We start from the raw sequence: 19,299 nt of genomic DNA, 5'->3' as shown, positions 1-19,299 counted from the left end.
ATAATGTCATAATCACTGGCCTCCACGGGCACCTGCATTCATGTACACATACTCATACACATAAATATAGTACCTCTTTTTAAAAAAGAATCCAAAAGATTTTTTTTTTTTTTTTTTTTTTTTTTTTTTTGGTTTTTTTGAGACAGGGTTTCTCTGTGTAGCTTTGCGCCTTTCCTGGGACTCACTTGGTAGTCCAGGCTGGCCTCGAACTCACAGAGATCCGCCTGGCTCTGCCTCCCGAGTGCTACTAGATTGCTGCACTAAGAGGTATGCAAACCGACAAGGCCACCAGAGAGCTGCGCGTGCGCAGCGCAGGCACTGAAAGCGCCCTAGTGAGGACCGTGCATGCGTAGTACGGGTGGGAGCCGGTGGCCGGGGATTGTGCGGAGTAGCACGTGCGCGTGCGCGTGCGCGGGGCGGAGCCTGGGGCCCTTGGCACGGCTCTGGGTTCCTGGGCTCCGGCTCTGGTGGTTGCTCAGTAGCTGCTCGACGTGGAGAGGGACGGTTTCCGTCTGAGTTATGGATTTTGAAAATCTTTTCTCAAAACCCCCCAATCCGGCCCTCGGCAAAAAACCGGCCGCCGACTCTGAAAAAAGGTGATCCACATGTTTTCGTCCTTTGCAGGGGCAGCGCCCGGGCTCCGCCCCCGAGCCTGGGCGAGCGCGTGGGCCGAGGCCGGAGCGGCGAGGTCACGAGGGGAAGTGGGGTGGAAGTCGGAGTGGGGACCGGGGGCGAGGGCAGTGGCCAGGCGGCGGGAGGAGGCTCCGGCCTCTGCAAATCTGCCCCCCGGGGGCCGGCTACTCCCCTCGCACGTGCGCTTAACCTGTTTCCTGTCACTCCCTCAGCTCAGGCGGCTTTGCCCTGACTCCTGGTTCTTGAGAGTTTGAAGGATACAGAAACACTGCCCTGCCAGTGATCCTGAACCCCAAATCCCAGAATAAAGCAGCAAACAGCATTTCGGCTTAGTATTTCTGTTAAATTGGAAACGCATGTTGTTAACCTTGTACATAGTGCAGAGTGCAGAATTTCTGTACAGTTACCCATTCACTTTTTCGTCTTTTGAGTTGAAAGTGCCCCCACAACCCATCTTCTCCTAAACCCTTGACCTTTATGTTCCCATCTTGCCTCAGTGGAAACCTTGACACATCCTTCACGAGGTTTTTTCCCATCCTCATTACAGATATATTTCCAGCTGGGCCGGGCCTGGTGGCATACTTTTAATCCCAGCACTTGAGAGGCTGAGGCAGGTGGATCTTGTGCAAGTTCCAAGCCAGCCTTGGCTACACAGTGAAACCCTGTCTCAAGGGGGAAGAGAATATATGTTCACAGCTCTGTTTCAAATACCTTAGTGGAAACTATTATCCTAATTGGACTACCAATTAGGGTGATCAGAGCTTTACTGTGTGCTCCATGTGAAATTTAGCCCGCACATCAGCCGTAAGGAGAAAGTGATGTTCTTGTTTTACAGATGAGAATATTGAGGCATAGAGAGCGTAAGTCGCCTGTCCAAGATTGTCCCGTGGGAGTGGCAGATCTAGAGGTGCCCGGGTAGTGAGACTTCAGTACATATGATTTCGTCACTCAGCTGCTAAAGCAGAATTACTCATGTAAATTAAAGCCTATAGATACTGCAGAGAAGTGGACACTGATTACTTGCAGGTGGTAACGTTTAAGAACAACAGAAACGAATTGATAATTTTAACATGTTTGCGAATTGAGCAAGTTTTAAAAAATAGCTAATAGTTTGAAAATACATTAGACAAAATACCTGTGTACTAAACTTTGGCTGAAATATGAGAGAGACACTTGGATTTGCCAAAAGATAGTTGAGGAATGGAAGTAAGCTGTCTATTCATATGCCTGCTTTTTACTTTGGCTTTAGGTCTTTTTCAAGATTGTAGATTTCTGTATTTTTCTCTCAGTTTTTCTTGATTTTTGCCTGTAGTTTTTTTTCAGTGCATCGAAACTTTGTTTTAATTTATTTTATGTGTGGATGTTTTGCCTGCATGTATGTCTCTGCACCACATGTGTGCCTTGCTCTTGGAGGCGAGAGCATTGGATCCCATGAAACAGGAGTTATTGATATTTGTTAACCACCACATAGGTCCTCTGGAAGAGCAGCTAGTGCTCTTAACTACTAAGCCATTTCTCCAGCCTGATGAGTGTGTGTGTGTGTACACACGATCTGGAAAGTGAGTCAATCTTCAGGTTTCTGACTGTTTGCTTATGATGGGAATACTCATTCATTTAAAACAATTTTTTTGAGTTCCTGCTACATAAGACACATCATTCTAGGCCATGGTGATAGAATAATAAATAATAATAAATGAATAAAATGCAGAAAAATACAAATGTTCATGAATTGTATATTATTGAGGTGGATAACAGGTATATGGTATTTTAGATGATAATGAAATCCATGGAGTAAATGAAAACTGAGTGAGGAGTTAAGTATCTGTGGGATAATGAGGATAGTGTAGATAACAGAAGGAAGACAGTTAAGGAAAAACCTTAATGAGCGTTGACTGTTCGGTTGTTAAGGGCAGGGGGTTGGAGACTAGGGTGTCTATATACAGGTGATATTAGAAGCCAGGAGATTGAAAGACATCACAGAGAAGAGATAAAGAGGTAGCAGCTGGGCATGGTGTCACACCTTATTCCCAGTACTACAGAGGCAGAAGCAGATAGATTGGGCCAGCCTGGTCTACAGAGTGAGATTGGTAGTTTGAATGTAATTTGCCCCCATAAGCTCAGAGAGAGTGGTGCTATTATTAGGAGGTGTGTCTTTGTTGGAGTAGGTGTGGCCTTGTTGGAGGAAAGTGTGTCACTATGGGGGTGGGCTTTGAGGTTTCCTTTGCTCAATCTACACCCAGTGACATAGTTCACTTTTTGTTGCCTGCGGATCAAGACGTAGACGTAGAACTCGCAGCTCCTTCTCCAGCACCATGTCTGCCTGCACACCGCCATATCCTGCCATGATGATAATGGACTAAACCTCTGAAACTGTAAGCCATCCCAATTAAATGTTTTCCTTTATAAGAGTTGTCATGATCATGGAGTCTCTTCACTAAGATGGAGACCCTGTCTTTAAAAAAGAAAAAAAAAGAAGTAGTAGCAGCAATAGGGGAAAAAACCAGGGACAGCTTTCGCTGGAGCTGGCTCACTAGCTTATGTGTGGGTTAGGAAATAGGACTGAGAATCATGCTCCCTAATGGAGTGGGAAAGTGGAGAGGCAGTGTGGAGTGACAGGGTGTGGTATAAGACATACAATTCGGGGCTGGAGAGATGGCTCAGAGGTTAAGAACACTGGCTGTTCTTCCAGAGGTCCTGGGTTCATTTCCCAGCACCCGTATAGTGGCTCACAACCATCTGCAATGAGATCTGGCTCCCTCTTCTGGCCTGCAGGGATACATGCAAACAGAACACTGTATACATAATAAATAAATAAATATTTAAAAAAAAAAAAAAAGACATACAGTTCCCCAGTCTCTGATATTTTCCATCCCTTCATCTTGGGTTCATTTTAGTTCTTTTGGAGCAGTGGTTCTCAACCTTCCTAACGCTGCGACCCTCTAATACAGTTCCTCATGTTGTGCTGACCCCCAACCATAACATTACTTTTGTTGCTACTTCATAACTAATTTTGCTATGAATCATAATGTAAACAAATGATACACAGGATATCTGATATGTGACCTTGTGAAGGGTTGTTCGAGACACACACACACACACACACACACACACACACACACTCTGGTTGAGAATTGATGTGCTAGAATGTGCTCGGTAATTACCTCACACTATGTCTATGCAGGGTCAATTTCTCATGCCTCAGTCTAAGAAGAGTTTTTCATCTTCATGTTTGGGTATTTGTCTCCTAACCTCCAAAGGCATCCTGCATTGTACCTGACAGATCCTTCTCTTCTACATTCCTCTTTGATAATTCTTCCATATTTTTTCTATTTAGAAAACCCCCAAGTCTAACTTAAGTGTTCCTTGTATATGTACCTGTATTATTTTTCTCCCAAGCCGATAGAAAGCTCTCAGGAGGCAGGGTCAACTTGTCTTTTTCATTGAGGCCACAGCCTAACATGTGGTGAATACTTAATATATGCTGAATGACTGGAATGATGAGTGAGTAGTGATTTATATATATGTTAATTCTTAAGCATTAAGATTATATAATATGGGCTGGAGAGATGGCTCAGCAGTTAAGAGCACTAGCTGCTCTTCCAGAGGACCCGGGTTCAATTCCCAGCACCCACATGGCAGCTTACAACTGTCTGTAACTCCAATTCTAGGGAATCTGACACTCACACCAATGCACATAAAATAAAGTTAAATAAATGATTTTTTTTTTAAAAAAAGATTATGTAATATAAAGTTTCAGTTTTACGGTTGTTTATATACATATTAACATTTACTGGTCGTCATCATCGTTGTTATTTTGAGACAGAGTCTCACTGTATAGCCCTGGCTGGCCTAGAACTTGCTGTGTAGACCATATCGGCCTTGAACTCAGAGATCCACCCACCCACCTCTGCCTCCTGAGTGCTGGGATTAAAGGATTGCACCACCATACCTGGCCTGCATTGTTGTTTTTATTAATGTTGTTATGGAGTATTTGCAGTAGACGTTGAATTTGGAATTTATCTTAAGACCCAAGCAATGAGTTTTAATGCTATGCAGTAAACTCTTTTGTGTTCTTTGCTCTTTTTGCTGCAGAATTGATGGTGAAGTCGAGGGTGCTGGAGGTGAAGAAACACAGACAGAGAAAGTAAAATGGAAGGCAAAGCGGGACTGTGAACAAGTTCCCAAGAAAGTAAGGTTCAGCCAGCATGTTAGGCAGACAGCTCTGGAGGGATGTGAGAACATGAGGGGTCCTGTTGGTCTCGTTGTATTCAGCATTTGGGGCCCAGTTACTTAGGTCAAGGAAGCTCAGAATCATCAGTGACTTTCTTGCCTTTTGGCATGAACTCTCCCACCATCAGATGGAGAATGTGCCTGTGTTGTAACAAGATGGATTTCCCATTTCTGAGATGGATTGTAAACTGTTTTTGAAAAGCTTCTTTGCTATCAAATTGGATGTAAAATCTACAGGTCTGACTCACTACTTAACCAGCCTTAGTAATTACTAACTTAAAACCCAGATTAGTGTGTAACAGATACAAACGTGGCAGCTTGAACAACACAAATGCATTATCCTGTAGTTCTTGGACTGGAATGGAGTCTGAGAACAGGGTGTCGGCAGGGTTGTTCCTTCCTTCCAGGGTGTGTGAGGAAAGATCTGTTCCAGAACCCTCTGATACTTTTTGGTTTTCCATGACTCTAGGAAGCATCCTGACCTCCTCTGCCATGGCCTGATTTCCAAATAGGCCCCATTCTGAAGTACTGAAGATCAAGACTTATACATAAAGAATTTAGAGTCAGGAGAGACTCAGGTTCAGTCCATCACAAAGCCAATATCTGCTTTCTTTTTGATTTTTTTCTTTTGTTTTGAGGAAGTAAATGTTAACATATTACATAAGAATATATTCATATTGGCAATGTAAGGCACAGATGGGCTTTATAAAAAGATGCAGGAGAAATGATACAGGTGGCACAGCACCTTCTTCTCCTGGGGAAGGCTCTGAGCTACCACATAAATACTGTCCTTACATGTGTAGCTGCCATGGATAAGAACCGAGGCTGGGTGCTGGAGAGATGGCTCAGTGGTTAAGAGCAAGGACGCTCTTCCAGAGGACCCGGATTCAATTCCCAGCACCCACATGACAGCTCACAACTGTCTGTAGTTCCAGTTCCAAGGGACCTGAGACCTGTGGCAAAACACCAATGCACATGAAATAAAAATAAATTAATTAAAAAAAAAAAAAGAACCGAGGCTGATATCCAGAAACTGCAGTTTTATTATCCCACAGGGGTAGTCACACAGGCCTCACTCCATGCCGACAGTTCACAGTCTGTGTATTACCTCTCTAGTAGATAGGCAGATAGCATATTGTATCTTAACTAATTTCTAAGAAAGTTACAGGAAAAGATGGACACCCAGGTTATCTCCAAGCAGAGTTTTTTCAGCCCAGGCTTTTCAGTCACTAATACAAATATATGTAGGGCTAGGGCGAACTTAGTAGTGTACCCAGGTAAGCACTGCAGGTCCAGAAAAAGTAATGCTGCCTCCTTCCTCCATGTTATCCCCTGAGATAGCAGTTCTAACTTGTATACTGAGCGCTTCCTTGTTCTTCACTGCTTATGTGGTCATCCCTAAGGATACAGTTTAAAATTCATAAATCTAGTGTGTGCTCATTCATCTTTATTGCAGCACAGTAGTCCATCATTTGAACCTAGGACACCCTATTGCCCTATTGTAGGTAGGCACTGGGCTTGCTTTCATTAGCCGTGCCATGATATTCTTTCACTTTGTATCATGCACGTGCGCTCTGCATTGTCCTGGGAGAGATGCTTCTGGATCCTCACATGAGCAGCGTTGCCCTTGTATCAATACTTCACTGTGTTAGAAAGAGGTTGTACCAGTTTTTAATCCGGCACCATGGGTGAGAGAGACTCTGTGGCTCAGTCTTGTTCTGTTTGCAGCTGCATTTCCAGAGCATTATTGACTCTTGCCCTGTATGAATTTTTTGTTTACTCATACTTGTTCTAGTCTTTCTGTCCTTCTTACTTTCATTGAGATTACCTATTTTTTTGTTGTTGTTATTGTTGTTTTCTTGACTTACAGTTATTTAGGAGTAGTTTTTGGTCATCATTCTTGTGTGTTAATGTTGCAGATACCTGCTCACTTTAGTTTTCTTTCTATCTAGTGATAGTTTTTATAAATGTCACAATTTTAAGGTAGTTGATTTTAAGCATATGTTCTTGTATATTAAGTCCTTTGTGCATTGATGAACATATTTTCTTTTTTTGTTTGGTTTGTTTGTTTGTTTGTTTTGGTTTTTTCAAGACAGGGTTTCTCTGTGTAGTTTTGGTGCCTGTCCTGGAACTCACTCTGTAGACCAGGCTGGCCTCGAACTCACAGAGATCCACCTGGCTCTCTCTCCTGAGTGCTGGGATTAAAGGTGTGCACCACCACTGTCCGGCTAAACATATTTTCTTATATTACCTTCTAAAGCTTTACTTTTCACATTGAAATTTATAATCACTATGGGGTACAGGCAGCCCATTTCTTTATTTTGTTATTATCATTACCTAATTGTTCCAGGACCATTCATTTATCAGTAAGGGCTTTCTTGTCCCTGTGGTTTTACATTGTCACTTTTGTTAAAATCTTTTCAAGTGTCTGTACTTGTTCTCTGAATTATCTGTTCCTTCCCCAGTACTTAGAGTTAATTAGTACAGTTTTAAAATTATTTGCTGTTATATAAGCAAGTCCTGGCACTTTTGTATTTTTTTTCCTTTTTGAAGTGCCTTGACTATCTTTTTTGTTATTTGTTTGTTTGTTTTTCAAGACAGGGTTTCTCTGTATAGTCCTGGCTGTCCTTGAACTCCCTCTGTAGACCAGGCTGGCCTCAAATTCAGAGATCTAATCTACCTGCCTCTACTCAAATTCTGGGACTGAAGGTGTACACCAAACCACACCTGGCTTGTCTTGGCTATTCTTAGACATAGGCCTACTTATATAAAATTAGAATCAGTTTGTTGGGTACCACAGAAAGTCTTGGTAGAATTTTCATTGGTTATTTAGAGGGGAATTGGAATCTTTAGAATATTGTACAGTCTTTGTCTAGAATTTTTCTAAGCATTTTTTTTTGTGTGTGTGTGTGTGTGTGTGTGTACACACACACATATGTGAATACATGTAGAGGCCAGAGGCTGATGTTGGATGTCTTCTTCAGTTGTTGTCTGTTCTTGAGATGGGTCTCTTTCTGAACATTGAGTTCAATGATGCAGTTGGGTTGGCTGTCCAGTGAACTCCAGGGATCTGTCTGTCTCCATTCACCTAGAGCTGCCTTCTAGAGTTACATATGAGGCCACCAGACCAGCTTTTACGTGGGTGCTAGGGGTCTGAACATGGGTTCTCATGCCTGCATAGCAGGAACTTTACTGACCTAGGCGTCTCCCTAGTCCTCCTGGTGGTGGTTTGGCTCGCTGTGCATGCACCTGATGCTAGTGCCCTTCAAGGCTGGAAGCTGGAGTTCCAGGTATAAGAGCTGGACATGGTGCTGGGAACCAACTTGGGTCCTCTGGAAGAGTGCTATGTGCTCCTAACCAATGAGCCATTTCTACAGCCCATTTTTAACTCCGCAAAAATTTCAGTTGTTTAAAAGAGTGTAGAGAATGCTATACGAAACCCATGTGCCCATCATAGAAATACAACAATAGTTAATTAGTGGCCAGTATTGCAATATATGTTATATGTATAGCTTACTTTGAATCTTAAGTTCTGAAAATTTCAGTTTTTGTTGTGTGATATTTTGATTACAGTCTGGTGCTCCCTAGACTAACAGTAAAGTTTGTTTGAATCAGAGGGCAGAGCTACCTACTAGCTGAGCAAATTAACCATAGAGGTTTTGGAGGACTGATGAAAAAAAACAGGAAGCAGTAGGGCAGACCTTAGGGGGGGTCTTGGCCCTTTTGGATAGAGGAGTAAGAGACAAGAGGTCACTGATAGCTTTGCTGCTACTTCTCTGATTATTCAGGTTCTTACCCCATGTCTGACTCCAGAGTTTTTATTGATAAAGAATAATTAGGTAAATGCATCATCTTTTCGTCTTTACTTAGTTTAAGTACCTCAGAAATCTTACAACGTCACCAAAGAGTTTGCTACGTAGAAAATCAAGAAGTAAAGACTATGACCCGTACAGTGATGATGAGACCTACAGTCAGGAATCAGAAGATAATTTTGACAAAGAACTTCAACAGTACATACAAGCCAAAGAAATGGCAAACGCTACTCAACCCTCACTACTTCCTGAAGAGTCTGTGAAAAAAGAGGGAGCAGCAGGCACCCAGCAGAGTAAGCGCTGAACTTTTTTTTAATCACTTAGAGTTCGTGTGCAGAAGTTGTCATGGTTGTCTGTGTTTGGACAAGTGTCTTTTCACTTGAACTTTATCTCGTGAAGAGAAGGTAACTTTTATTGCTCTTTAGCCAGATATGAGCTTGTTAGATGTGAGTCGTAACCCGAGACTTGGTTGCTTGATATGTAAGCTCTCAGTTTGTAGACAACACTGGCATGGGGTTATCAAAGGCTCTGTCTATATCAGGAGAAGTCTGAATCCTGGCTTCTGCATGTATGAAGGTTAGGCTATACCTGCTTGTCTGACTCTTGTTTAAAGAACTGACTGACTGGATGATTGTGTATGTCTGTGTCCATGTATTTTTAAGTGCTGGGGATTGATCACCAGGACTCATGCCTATTATGGAGACATTCTACTACAGAACCATATCCCTAGCATAGACATGTGTTTTCTTTTTAAAGTTTTTCATTTTTATTTTTAAAATTGAAATGTATTATTTTAAATGACTAAAATGAGATTTGGCCATAGATATGAGGGCAAATAACAATTTATAAATGAATTTTTTTTTTTTTTCCTTTTTTTGAGACAGGGTTTCTCTGTGTAGCCCTGGCTATTGGCTGTCCTTGAACTTGCTCTGTAAGATCAGGCTAGCTTCAAACTCAGAGATCTTCCTGCCTCTGCCTCCAAAGTACTGGGATCAAAGGCGTGCGCCACCACTGCCCAGCATAATTGAAATTCTTAATGCTTTCCATTTTCTCTGTTTTCCTCCAAGTGTTCCTTCTATTCAAGACACATCTGTGGGTAAATTTTGTGTATATGGAATGTTTTCTTTTTTGGCGCCTGTGTGTGTGTGCGCATGCGTGCATGTGTGCGTGTATGTATATGTGTGTGTGTGTATGTGTGTGCATGTGTGTAAGTGTGCGTGTGTGTGTGCGTGCGTGCGTGCGTGCGTGCGTGCGTGCGTGCGTGCGTGTGTGTGTGTGTGTGTGTGTAAAAAGTTTTGAGATGGGATCTCATGTAGCCCAAGTAGTCTGAAACTGAAAGACCCTAGTCCTTCAGGCTTACACCCCCAAGCCTCAGGAAGAGAGAAACTTCAAGCACCAGGAAATGAGAAACTAAAAATTTAGTTCCAAGGGCCACCTGACTCAGCCACTACTCAGTCACCCCTGTAACAATATAACAATGTAAAAAGATTTCTGTTAAGAGATGTGCTCAACTGTGACTGGGATAGTTGCAGGTGTTCCAGGAAGGACCACCGTGACCTGTACGTAAACTCCACTCCCGCCCTGATACCCCCCTTGAGGTTTCAGGAAGAATGTACCCCCTCTGTGATCACTCTGTGATCAGACCATGATCTTGTGAAACGAAATTGTATGGGAATTGTAATCTTGTGGGTTTTGTGGGTTATTCCTTTAAAAGCCCTTATGGGGCTGCAGTAAGATACGACTCTTGCTCTTGGGAGCAGAGGAGCCCTTCTATATAGAAGCTTAATAAATTCCTCGTGCTGTTGCATCAACTGGACTGGAGTCTGGGTTCTTGGGGCGCGCACTTGAGACCCTAAACTTTGGGGTCCAACAAAACTTGCTATGTAGCTGCAGATGGCCTTGAACTCCTGATCCTCCAATCCCAGTGACCTCAGTGCTAGGCTTACAGTTGTCCTCGTTTGCTGTATATTGCTATGATAAAACACTGACTGTGACAGCACCTTGAGGAGGAAAGAGTTTATTTCATGTTATACTTCAGGTAACAAACAGTTCATTACTGAAAGAAGCCACAGCAGGGACCTAGAGGCAGGAAATGAAGCAGAGACTGTGGAGGAGTGCTGTTGACTGCCTTTCTCCCATGGCTTGCTCAGCCCACTTTCTTATACTGTCCAGGTCCACCTGTCCAGGGTGGCACCACCCACAGTGAGCTGGGCCCTCCCACATCAGTTGTTAATCAAGAACATGCCCTAGAGACTTGTCTGCGGGCCATCAGATGGAGTCATCATTAGAGGTGTTTCTTCCCAGATAATTCTAGCTTGTGATAAGTTGACAGAAAACTAGCTAGCACACAAGTATGTACCGCCATCCTCAGCTTGACGACATTTTCAAGGGAAAATCTGTAATATATGAGATCATTCTAGACCTCTAGTTTTTTTCTACAGATGCTGGAGCAGTTCTGATTAGATCAGTCAATTGCTGATGTCTTCAAAATGTTCTGCCTGTGGTGTGCAAGATTGATTTAATTATCTTGCTTCCCCCTCCCATCCAGCACTTCTTTTTGGAAATAATGCATTTGAAGTTAGGACGTTAGAATTCTCTTAGGATGTTGGCTTTGTAATAGTAAAGCTTCTAGAAAGTCAGGTCACTATCCTACCAATTTTCCTTCCTACAAACTTCTACTGAGGTGTAGAGTTTCTCTGAATTATTGTAAAGTATATTTCTAAAGGTTAAACTGATGTCTTACCTTTATGCTATTTTTAAAAATGCACTTACTTATTTTTTAGCTGCCAAACAAAAAAATAAAAAATCTAAAGCAGGTCACAAGAAAGTTAAACAGAAGAAAATGAAGCGAAAGTGGCCTGGCACTGGAAACAAAGGGTCAAGTGTCTTGTTGAAGAACAGTGGCCCCCAAGAAAAGGTACGAGAGTTGTGTGTGGAGGAGGATGTCTACATGCTTCTGGGTTTTTCACTTTTTATTTTTCACTTCAGTTTCAAGAGGTGTTCAGTGATGTGGGGAGGCAGAGCACTCCACAAATCAGGGTTATATGGGGACCTCTGCCTGCTGCTGACTCTGGCATCTTCTCAACCACTGCTGCCTTCCCTCAGCAATGGCTGCCAGCACCCGTTTTAGCCTCAGTGATTTCCCTGTTGGTCCAGAATACAGGTGCTCCGGCCCTTTGGTCTCTGAGTGTTGAACCATCAGTAACTGTAGAAAACGGGGAGGCAGAAGGAATTAGCCTTGGAGACAATTGAAAGGCCATGTAGTCCTGCATGGTTGACATACTGCAGTCCCTCAGCCTTCGGATTGAATCCTTCTGGAAATTAAAAACAGCTATTTCTGAGCATCTTCCAGGCCTGCTCCTGGCACTTTGATTTTGCTTTGTAAATGTTCTTCCTTGATATATGCATATGTACTCAGCATAGGATAATAGATGGCTTCTCTAGACCCTGCTCTTCTGAAGACGTTTAAACTGAGCAGCAAGCTTTTTATTCAGCTTAGTCACAGGGTCAAGAGTTTGGGGAGTTAAAATATTAGAAATACCATGTATTTATTAGCTAAGCATGGTTGTAGATGCCTTGTTGGCCCAACTGCTTAGGAGTGCTAGCAGGAGTTCAAGACTGTCCTGGGTAACAAACAGTGAAATCCCATATCAAAAAAAGGGAGGGGGATACCAAATATTAAAGATTGAAGTAAACTTGTGTAAAAGCTGAATCTTTTTCCATATTTTGCAAATGGAATCTGAGCTCAGAGTTCAGATCAGGGCCAGTCCAGGGCTGAACTTTGTTTCCTCCCCCTCTTCTGTGTCTTAACATTGACTCGGGTGATTCTTCACCCAGAGCGGACAGCCCTTCTACATGAATGAGCAAATTCTAAACATGTTAGACTCTCATAGCACAATTATCTAAAACCAAAGATTTGAACTGAGATACAGATATGATTTTTATGATCTTAATAAATCAATAACTTGATATTTTTGCAAAGCAGGTCACTTAGGACACGGGTTAGCTCCATACTTACACACATCATGTTCCTAAAACTGTATATACTACTTAGGCTTACAGGAGCAATAAGCTCTGTCACAAGTTAACACATTAAAAATAGTTTTTGTTTCTAAAGAGCTAAAATAGATTTTAAGGTTCTCATTTCTTTTTTAAATATTAAGCTGTAAAACTGTATCATTGGAGCTGGAGATTTTTCACTGCTTCTTGCTAATCATGAGTCACAGCTTTGTTTCCATAATCCTAAAGCTTTCTGTTTTAGACTTCTTTTTATTACAAATAATATAGTTAGCTTTTTTAGTTTTTTTTTTCACTCATTTTTATAAAATAAGGACAAAGTACAATAAGATATTTAAATTTCACAAATACTGCTACTCAGTGGTTGAATGCTTTTGAAACTGATGAGCACTCATTTTATAAACTGATATCCTAAAGTCCAACTCTGAAAGCTCTTTTAGTAGAGACTTTTTTTTTTCCCAAGACAGGGTTTCTCCATGTAGTTTTGGTGCCTGTCCTGGATCTCACTCTGTAGACCAGGCTGGCCTCAAACTCACAGAGATCCGCCTGGCTCTGCCTCCTGAGTGCTGGGATTAAAGGCGTGCGCTACCACTGCCTGACTAGTAGAGACAATTTTTTGAGCCAGGATATGGCTGTATAACCCAGGCTGGCCTTGAACTTGTAACCCTGCTTCAGCCTTGGAATGCTGAGATGACACATTGTGTCACCATGCCCAGCTAGAAGAGACACATTCTAATGTCTTAAAAGTAGTTTAAAACAATTTTGTAAAACAGAATAAAATACTTAATTTTATTTTTCTCCTAGTCGTTTATTTATTTATTTATTTTTATATTAAAGGCTGATGAACCTGAAAATAAGCAGCCACGTGTGAGGATGAGTCAAGGCTTTATCAATCAGCACACAGTGGAACGTAAGGGGAAGCAAGTTTGCAAATACTTTCTTGAAAGGAAATGTATTAAGGTATGAGAGAGTGTGAGCGGAAATATACTACAGTGTGTCTATGGCAGAAGTCTGTGGGAACTGCTGTCTGTTTGAGTCTTAAAAACATACCTGTGAAGTTGTAAAAACTCTGTGCTCTTCAAAAGCATGTAATTAGAAAATTAGTGATGTGTCACTTTATGTTTTTAAAGGTAATTTATTAAACATGCTTTCATTAAAAATATTTCAGAACTTTTAAAAGTTCAGCGAGCTAAGTCATGTGCTTGGACACTAGCCCGTTAGGATTCTTTCTGGACTCAGCTTGCTCACTTGAAGTTCAGTAAGAGTTACGTTGCAGAGGTCTAACCGTGACACATAACTTGTGCTCATTCTTACACCCAGGGAGACCAGTGTAAGTTTGATCATGATGCAGAGATAGAGAAGAAAAAGGAGATGTGTAAGTACTATGTACAAGGGTACTGCAACAAAGGTGAGAACTGCCTGTATTTACATAATATCCTTTCCCGCAAGGTTCCCTTCCCTCTCCGTGTAACACGAACATTTAAAGATGGAGACTTTTTAGTAAACCACAGCTGTTGCTGTAACCAAGTGTTCTAAGCCCAAGTTGATAGCAAAGTGATTGCATTGTATACATTTTTATATAAGACAGAAAGGGACCCTTCAGAAAATCTCCTAAATGTAGGTCCATTCTGCTCAGCCTGGGTGGTGGAAGGTTCATGAGACCTAGTCAGGCCCAGGAGATGTCAGTTTCTCTTGTGATTGTGTCTAATTGAGTCTGTATTCATATAGAAAAGAGAGATTTATAGAGGTTCCCTTAACTTGAAAGGTAGCCTTAGCTCTAGTGGCACAGACTCAGACTTGTTAAAAAAAACAAACAAACATGAAAAAGCATTTAGGGTAATAGCACCATTGGTCACACAGAAGTTGTTTCTTTATAGGCATACACCATAGAAGAGTCAGATTCTAACGGAACTTTCTAGATGATAATAATGTTAATATAAATTGGTTCTACTTTAACAAACCTACTACATAAAAGATCCAGAGTTGTAGAACATACTGACTGTTGTCATTGCCTTTAACTTACCCCACCCTCAAAGAACATTTTAAAATAACTATGTCTCTCAAGGTAATTAAAACACATTTCTTTCATCTGTGGCTCATTATGAGAATGTATATGAGGGAGAAAAAGTTGTCTTCCTAAAATGAAGCCTTTTATTTTCATATTTTAAATAGAAAACTCAGTGATTTTATTGATAGGAAAGATTTTAGAGGGAAAATAGTTATTAAATTAATAGTGAATTTTTTCAGTTGGATTCAAATGATTCTTTTCCTTAACACTGTGCTACATGAATATCCTTGCAAGTTTTATCACACAGGAACAAAATGTTACCAGGGCGATCACTGTAATTTTTCTCATGCCCCGCTGACTGCGGAAACACAAGAACTGTTGGCTAGAGTAAGTATGGTGGTAATCTTGTTTTTCTTTTTAAAAAGAATGTGTTTGAACTAAGGATGACATTTGAAAAGAGAGAGAGCTTCATGGGTTAGTATATGATAATCTAAGTTTGCTTAAGTTTGGAAAATTATTTTTATCTTATTGTCACTGAAACGAAGATTAATATTCATTGATAGTATGAATTAAAATGTTCTTAAACTCAGTATAATTAGCAATTTACAATTTTTATTTACTTACTGTGTGTGTGTGCAGACTGTGGCAGTCAGAAAAAGCTCTCTTCATCATGTGGGTCCCTAGGCTCCAACTAGTGTGGTTGAGCTTGGTAGCAACTGCTTTTACTCACTGTGCTGTCTCTTTGTCCTAGTTAGCAACTTTTTTGTTTTGTTTTTCGAGACTGAGTTTCTCTGTGTAGCTTTGGAGCCTGTCCTGGAACTCACTTTGTAGATCAGGCTGGCCTTGAACTCACAGAGATCCACCTGCTTCTGCCTTCCAAGTGCTGGGATTAAAGGCGTGCGCCATCACTGCCCGGCCTGTTAGCAACTTCTAATAGCTGTTTTAGATCAATACAAGCAAAGGAAATAGGCATAGCATAGTCTTCTTGTTAGAAACTCAGAAGAAAATTGAGAGTCATTGCTGACAAACATTTTAGTTACATCAAAAACTGGTCAGGTAGTTTGTCTTCAGATATTCTTAGTCTATGAGGAAAGGTTATTGTGAAGTTAGTCGTTGACATTCTTTTCCCATAGATTAGTTGAGGATAGTCTCTCCAAAATTAAATTTAAATAAATGTGAAAATTTAAAAATCCTCCTAAAACCACCTGTGGCAAAAGCTCCTTGGGCATAGGCAGATATGAGAAAGTCAGAAGTGCTTATTGGTAGACACGTCTATGTCTAAAATCGGGAAGGTTTCTGTGGAACTAGAAATCATACCAAACACTTATTTCTGTGCAATTAATTTTTTATTTCTTTCTATAGTACCACATGCTCTTAGGTTGAATGTTATTAGAACCATTTGAGAAGTATAAGGTTGGACAGTGTACCTAGTAGGTATTAGTGAATAAAAAAAATCATATTTTCTCTTTTGTATTAGGTTTTGGATACTGAAAAGAAGTCATGTAAATAGACTAAAAAGGTAAAAGTGACTCTGCTAATTTTCTTTCTTATTCTTTGAATCATCTCTTGAAATTGGGATAACAGCCTTAAATTCTCCTCTTGAGTTCTGTCTGTCTGTCTGTCTGTGTCTGATTTTTGAGATAGGGTCTCTCCATTTAGCCCTGGCTGTCCTGGATCTCACTCTGTAGACCAGGCTGGCCTCAAACTCACAGAGATCCACCTGCCTCTGCCTTCTGAGTGCCGGGGTTAAAGATGTGGGCTATTTCACGTGGCCCTGTATAACATTTTGTTCTATGTCTGTGTAATGATTAGGTACCATTGATAGGGATTTAGACTATTTTCAGTTTTTTGAATGCACATTGTTAATATAACTATGAATATCTCTTGCTATAAATTTGCAGCAGTTACTCAGGGTCTATACACCAAAGAGTAGAATTAATGGATTGGTTTAAGGTAACACAATTTTCTAAAGTTTTTTATAATAGTTTACACTCCTATAAGCTATAGAATTTCTCTTCCACACTTATTAATATTTTGTATTTTAATTTTCTCCTAATTTAGTGGATGTAAAAATGGTGTCCCACAGCTTATTTCCTTGGCCTACAGTATCTTTGGCCTACTGGCCCAAGGTTTCTGTTTGTCCTTCTGCATTGCTTTTATATGTTTGGTCCTCATCGTCCTTTGTGAAGAGTGTCAGATCGTTTCCATTTTGTAGGCTTTTGTTTTGGTTTTGGTTTTCCAAGGCAGGGTTTCTCTGTGTAACAGCCTTTTCTGTCCTGGAAGTAGCTATGTAGACCAGGCTGGCCTTGAACTTACAGAGATCCACCTGCTTATGCCTCCAGAGTGCTGGGATTAAAGACGTGCACCACAAAGCCCAGCTCTTTTTGAGGTAGGGTCTTGCCATGTGTTATTCCTTTTCGATGTTTTGGTTATTCAAGGTCTTTTAGATTTAGATTCTATATATGAATTTTTAAGAAATTCTTTCACTGGGTGGTGATGACTCACACCTTTAATCTCAGCACTAGAGAGGCAGAGACAGGCAGATCTCTGTGAGTTCGAGGCCAGCCTGGTCTACAGAGTGAGTTCCAGGACAGCCAGGACTACAAAGAGGAAACCCTGTCTCAAAAAACCAAAAAAGAGCCAGGCGGTGGTGGCGCACGCCTTTAATCCCAGCACTTGGGAGACAGAGCCAGGCGGATCTCTGTGAGTTCGAGGCCAACCTGGGCTACCAAGTGAGTTCCAGGAAAGGCACAAAGCTACACAGAGAAACCCTGTCTCGAAAAACCAAAAAAAAGAAAAAAAAAAAAAAAACCAAAAAAGAAATTTCTTTCTTCCTCCCCACCCCCCTTTTTAAAAAATATCTAATTGTAACTTGATTGTGTTGAACATGAGGATTGCTCTGGGTAATAGTAACAACTTAACAGTATTGTCTTCATATTTGTGAGCTATTTGCTGTTGTTTTTAATGTGTATGAGTGTTTTGTTTGAATGTGTGTCTGTGTACCACACTCATGCCTGGTGCCCACAGAGGTCAGAAGAGGATGTTGGATCCTCTGGAACTGGAGTTACATGTGGTTGTGAGCTGCCTTGTGGGTGGTGGGAATCAAACCTGGGTCCTCTGTCAAGAACAAGTGGTCACCACTGACCCAATCCTCCAGCCTCCACATTGTGAAATTTTTAATGTAATCATTAATGAGTTCTTACATCTCTATTCAATTCTATTGTTTGTAATATAGGGTTTTTTAAATTATTTTTATTTTTATTTTTTTATGGTTGAGACAGGGTCTTTCTTTGTAGTCCTGGCTGTCCTAGAGCTTGCTGTCCAGGCTGGTCTAGAACTCAGATATCCCCCTGCCTCTCCCTCCTGAGAGATGGGATTAGAAGTTCAATATTGCTTTTTTTTTTTTTAATGTGATTTTGTTTTTTCTTTTTCCATGTTTTCTGGATTTTGGTTCAGTTCTTGCCTTAGATTTTAGATTAAATTCAGGGTGTTCCTTCCATTTTCCTCAAGAAGAATATCTAACTCATTTTGGATTTTATATTTTCTTTTGCTGCGTGGATGGTTGTTTGGGGGAGGTGGGTAAGTTGGGCAGTGATTAAGTTGATAATTTTCACAAGCTGATGTGTTTATTCTCTTGTGCAGCTGGACTAGAGGACAAAGCTATTCCTGTTCAGGACTTCTGAAGCCTGGGATTTGGAATAGTCCGAAGGTTCCTCAGCAAACACACCTTCCTGTGTGGTTGGGATCTTGTGCCGACCCCAGATCTGGTGCTCAAGTGGAGGGGGGTTCTGCACTGGGAAGCTCAGCCTTGCGATGGAGAGGAGCATGTGCATGCTGGCTGGTGGTGAATGCCGCACTGTGCTAAGTTGCAGAAGTCTTCCAATCGAGATTTCCCAGTACAGTTTTGTGCAAGCACAAAGGAGGCAGAGAGAGGATGGGAGGAGTACAGGAAGGGTGGTGAAGAACTGCCAGGGACAGGGGGTGACAAAGAGGTTACGTCTCTATGTGTCATTAAATACTTGCACAAAGTTTTTAACAATAATTCATTCAAAGTTCCACTTCATGGTTTAACATAGAATGTGGTACTGTGGTCTTTTTAAACAATTTTCTGCTGGATGTTTGTTTCTAATTATTCCTGTTTTAAATAAAGTGGGTAATACCTCTTGCTAATGTGTTTTCAGACTTGATGCTCTCAGCCTTTGTGCTGTTAAAATGGAAGAGTTTCCCGCTGGCGGTGAGTGCGTGGAGGGGAGAGGTGCTTGCTGTGCAGTTTGACCCCCGAGTCCATGTAGGAAGAGGGACCAGCTTCCGAAAGCTGTCCTCTGACCTCCATGTGTGTGTCATGGCACATATATGGCTGCACTCACATTATCATGCGTGTGTGCGAGCAACACACAAATAGTTCCTTTAAAAGAACGTTTCTCGTTGGCTCATAAACAGTGATCCAATTATATACTCGTATAAAATATAAATGTTGTGAGTTTTAGGATGTTTTGAACACAGCATACAACAACATTTTCCAAGTATAGATGTGATTCTAAATATGTACTTTATACAGTGGAATGCATACTGTTGGACAAATACCACGAGACTTACTGT

The 19,299-nt window shown here is 41.2% G+C and overlaps 1 protein-coding gene across 1 annotated transcript; it reads left to right on the top strand.

Moving 5' to 3' along the window:
- The first annotated feature begins 401 nt into the window (after positions 1-401).
- On the top strand, positions 402-18,870 carry Zc3h8 (zinc finger CCCH-type containing 8). Its single transcript, XM_059261393.1, has 9 exons — positions 402-596; positions 4,726-4,822; positions 8,734-8,968; positions 11,459-11,592; positions 13,530-13,652; positions 14,013-14,124; positions 14,978-15,087; positions 16,178-16,219; positions 18,343-18,870. The coding sequence occupies exons 1-8, from the start codon at positions 520-522 to the stop codon at positions 16,208-16,210; spliced, it is 921 nt and encodes a 306-aa protein (XP_059117376.1). The 5' UTR covers positions 402-519; the 3' UTR covers positions 16,211-16,219; positions 18,343-18,870.
- Positions 18,871-19,299: the final 429 nt, after the last annotated feature.

The sequence above is a fragment of the Peromyscus eremicus genome, chromosome 4 (assembly GCF_949786415.1).
Source record: "Peromyscus eremicus chromosome 4, PerEre_H2_v1, whole genome shotgun sequence".
Classification (NCBI taxonomy): Eukaryota; Metazoa; Chordata; class Mammalia; order Rodentia; family Cricetidae; genus Peromyscus; species Peromyscus eremicus.
Note: the sequence above shows the minus strand (reverse complement) of the source record. Positions and strands in the feature narration are given on the sequence as shown.